This window comes from Eptesicus fuscus, chromosome 7, assembly GCF_027574615.1.
Source record: "Eptesicus fuscus isolate TK198812 chromosome 7, DD_ASM_mEF_20220401, whole genome shotgun sequence".
Lineage (NCBI taxonomy): Eukaryota > Metazoa > Chordata > Mammalia > Chiroptera > Vespertilionidae > Eptesicus > Eptesicus fuscus.
In genome coordinates, this window is record NC_072479.1 from 101,949,135 (window position 1) to 101,953,188 (window position 4,054).

General features: G+C 58.7%; 1 protein-coding gene across 1 annotated transcript; it reads right to left on the bottom strand.

Annotated features, from left to right (window-relative positions):
• Positions 1-229: 229 nt before the first annotated feature.
• LOC103289074 (DNA dC->dU-editing enzyme APOBEC-3G-like) lies at positions 230-3,765 on the bottom strand. Its single transcript, XM_028150450.2, has 5 exons — positions 3,689-3,765; positions 2,993-3,134; positions 1,418-1,742; positions 911-1,026; positions 230-630 (listed from the first exon to the last, which is right to left on the bottom strand). Exons 1-5 carry the CDS (start codon positions 3,715-3,717, stop codon positions 616-618), a joined length of 627 nt encoding a protein of 208 aa, XP_028006251.2. The 5' UTR covers positions 3,718-3,765; the 3' UTR covers positions 230-615.
• Positions 3,766-4,054: the final 289 nt, after the last annotated feature.

Below are 4,054 nucleotides of genomic sequence, written 5' to 3' on the forward strand. Positions count from 1 at the left end.
CTCAGACCACCCTGTGCCGGCCCCACGCTCCCTCCAGGGGACATGCCCAGCTCGGGGAGGGCGGGCCAGCCCCACCGAGTGGGACCCTGGCCGCCGCACTGAGAACCGGCCGCTCCCTTTCAGGCGGCTCCTCACATCCCATCAACATTGTGGAGTTTGTTGACCAGTAGGAACTGGTGTGACCACTGCCCTCCCAGGAAGGAACCCACAAAAGAGAGAGCCCTTTGCACTTTGCCGGTGTTTATTGAACTGTTTGGACTTCATGATACACTTACAGAGGAAAGACATTTTGTGGAAGATTCTTAATCTCTCATGTTATTGCTTTGGATTTAAAATCAATAAAAATTCATTATTTCCCTAAAAGTAAAAACTGATTCTGACAGTAACGAATAGAGTGTTACTGGTGTGTATTTGGAACACATCACTGATTTTAAATGAAAAGTAAATCGATCAGATTTTTAAGAATATTTAGCAGCCCATTGGTTGCCTTCTGCTGGTTTCTGTGGATCAAGTTGGAGATGCGGCACGTGATGCGTTTTCACTTCTTGAAGAAAGTGTCTTATTTGTCGTTCAGCAGAAGAACCCCGACTGCTTAGAGAGACGGAAGTCCACGCTTCAGTTTTCCGGATTCTGGATGGAGAAGGAGGAGGTGGAGGGAGCAGGGAGTGAGGCAGGTGGGAAGGAGAACAGAGCAGAGTCTGGGCAGTCACAAAGGGGGGGGGGGGGGAGGAAAAGGGGTGCAGGAGGGGAGAGAGCAGAGGGACTCCTGAGAGCTGAAGGGAGGGATGGAGCTGGGGCCCAGGAGGGAGCGGTGACCCAGAGGGAGAGACAGGCCCAGGGAGAGAAGGGGCAGGGGCGGGGGTGGGGGTGGGGGAGAAAGAGGGGAAGGGGGAGGAGGGAGGTACTGCACCCTGAGAATGTTCTCCAGCTCCTGAGAATGGGCTCGTATGTGTTTGTCCAGTTCAGGCCAGGGCTCGAACGCCTGGCCCTGGTTGTCCACGAAGGTTTCCCAGCAGTGCTGGTGCTCTGATGGGAACAGGGAGGGAAAGGTGAGCTCCTTCTAGAGTGTGGGGAGGGCCCAGGTCTGACTCTAGGGACACACCCTCCCCATCAGAATCTCCCCGCCCCCTTTCTCTCTCCTCCCCAGGCACTGAGCTCATCCCTCAAATTCTTTCTTCCACTGGAATCTGAGGCAGCGCCTCCCCTTCTACCAGGAAGGACCTGGGTCCTTATGGCACAGGGACCCACCTCCCCTCCCCAGGACCCCTCTGTCCCCTGAACTCTCTCCTCCAGGAGACTCCATCCTCTGCAGGCAGCTGACAGGTGTCCCCACCCCATTCTCCTCCTGCCCCCTCTGTGCAGCCATTCCCCAGCTCTGTGCCCGCCCACCTCCCACCCTCAGGAGTCTCCTGCTGACCTTTGAGGGTCATGATGGCGAGCTGGGCCCCCTTTTTCCGCAGGTCACGCAGCCCATGCTTATATCCATCAGGTAGGGTATAGATGTGCTGGTTGTGCAGCCCATCATCAAATCCACTGACTTTGGTATAGATGCGAGCAGCGAAGATGCGCAGGCTCACGTGGCTGTTCTCCCGCAGGAATTTAACCAGCTCCGGGGCACAGTCAGGGCAGGGGCTCCAGGAGATGTACCAGGTGAGTCTGTACTGCTTCCCCCGATCCAGGCCCCAAGAGGGGAACAGATCCAGGAAGCACAACTCTGCATGACCAGGGGGTGTGTCCGCACCCTGAGCACAGAGGGGGGAGAAGAGGGATCTGTCACGTTCTGTGAATGGGGGTGGGGGGAGGGAGGGACCAGCCAGAGGCAGGTGAGGCACTGGCCTCCAGCACAGAATGAGAGGGGCACAGCTCAGTGTCAAGAGGAATGCTGTTTCAACACAGGATCTACACGTCAAAGGCAAGGCAACTCACGAATGACACAACATCAGCATTTACAAAGGGCACATCAGCAGTGAGACCTGTTCTACATCCACACATCCCGGCTCCCCTGGCTCTGTGACTGACCAGTCTTCACTGAGCTTCTTGATATTTCATTCACCATGGGATTCCCATTAGTTTTTAGTTTTAATTTTATTATGATTCATCTTGATCTGCGAGTTCCTGGAGCCCCTCTATTTTGTGGCTGAAGCCTATGCCTTCAGGAGCTGCACCTAGTCAGACCCTGCAGGGAGGAGACGAAGAGCTGGGACAGAGGGAGGAGGCCGCTGAGCCCCAAGGTCCTGGGCCTGATGCCACAGAGATGGGTGCTTCCTCCAGTCTTCTGTCCGGTGCACCAAGCTTCTACTCTGGTCTTCCCCCTCGAATCCCACCCCCCAACCCCCCGCCCCCGCCCCGGTGCTGAGCACAACGGTGATACAACTCTGCGGGGAAGAGGGGTGAGGGGCACCGAGGCAGAGATGAGGGGCACCAAAGCAGAGGTTGCTGTTGGGGCTCACAGGGTTATGGAGATTTGTCCACCCGCCCAGGGAAGGATTTTCAACCAGGGGCTCAGGGAAGAGGAGGGAGTCGGGCCACGGTGCTAGCCCAGAGCCCTGGTGCAGTGGGTGGTCCCTGGGGACCCAGGAGGCGTCCTGGGCTGCGTGCAGCTGGCACTGCACTTGTGGGGACCAGCAGCCTGCCAGGCTCTCCCAGGAGGGACTGGAGGGCGCACCAGGGGGAGCTCTGGCTCCCTGGCCAGCGGCTGCCCGGGCGGGGCCCGGGGAGAGCCGACCCTTTGTCCAGGTGTCTTCCCTCTGCCCTGACCCCTCCTCAGCGGCACAGCAGGAGGGACAGGCTGAGCCTGGAGGCCCTGGGACACTGTGGCTGCTTCCTTAGGTGTGGCGCAAAGCTGCCAATCACGGCATAGCTCGTGCTCCCTGACTCTGGGCCACCCCACAGCAGCTGGGGGGCCAAAGGGACAGTGCTCAGAGGACACCCCGCGGGCATGGAAACCTTCTCCCTGAGCGTCCCGGGGCCCCTACGGGAGGTGCCCGCTCACCTGGTTGCGCAGGAAGCCCTGGCGCTCCTCCATTGGGGCCCAGGTGTTGCCCTCCAGGACCTCCACCTCGTAGCACAGGTATGTTTGCTTCATCCATATCTCACCGAAGTTGTCCTTGAAGGTGGCTATGTCCATCAGGGGTCTGTGGGCAAAGGCAGGAGGAACATAAGGCATGGGGCTCCTCTGGGGATCACCCCGTTCTCCTGCCCTCGTCCCGCTGACCCTCCCCTGCCTGGTGCAGGCCAGTGGGGCTCTTTCCTCTGGTCTGGGCTGACCCGAGCCCACGGAGCATCAGGGAAAGGGTGGCCCCATCGGGGAAAAGAGATGCTGAGCTTGTCTTCTCCTGATATTCCCCGTCTCCTCATGAAAACAATCATGCCCTTTACAAAACGAAGACATAAATCTGACCGTGACCTCCTAGGGCCTCAGTTCAGAGCAGAAAGAATAGATTTCATGGGAGACCAAGGGAGAGGAGAAACAGGGACCCTCAAGGGTGACCCCCAGATTCTAGCCTGGAGTGTAGGGGAAGCAGGTAAGACAGGTCAGCTGGGCATCAGCTGAGGGGTCCTGGCTGGACATATAAGGGCCATCAGGAGGGACGGGAGAAGCAGGGGGTCCCCTGGGGAGAAGGCAAGTCCCCTTCAGGGAGCCAGGAGGAGGGCTCGGAGGCAGGGCTGCTCCAGGGGCGGGTCGTACCTGGCACGGGGTGCTGGGTTGTCCGCCATGTCTCAGCTCCTTCACCTTCTCTCTGGCCACGGCCCGTCCTCCTCCTGTGATGCTTTCAAGGACTGAGGTGCCTTATATGCCATCAGAACAGCTGGAACCTGCTGAGCTGGCACTGCTGCGCCCCACCCCTTCCCTAAACTCAGGCCACTCATGCCACCCGATGGAGTCATGGAAGAGGGAACTTTTCTGCGCAAATGTCTCATCAGTGCCCTCAGGGGCAAGTTAGGTTTTGATTTCTCTGCTCTGACAACGGCCCTCCCTGGACTGACCTTGGGCCAGTGAGGTCCCAGGAGGCTGGGGTCACTCTGGGCAGCACGGCACAGCCAGGCAGGAGGC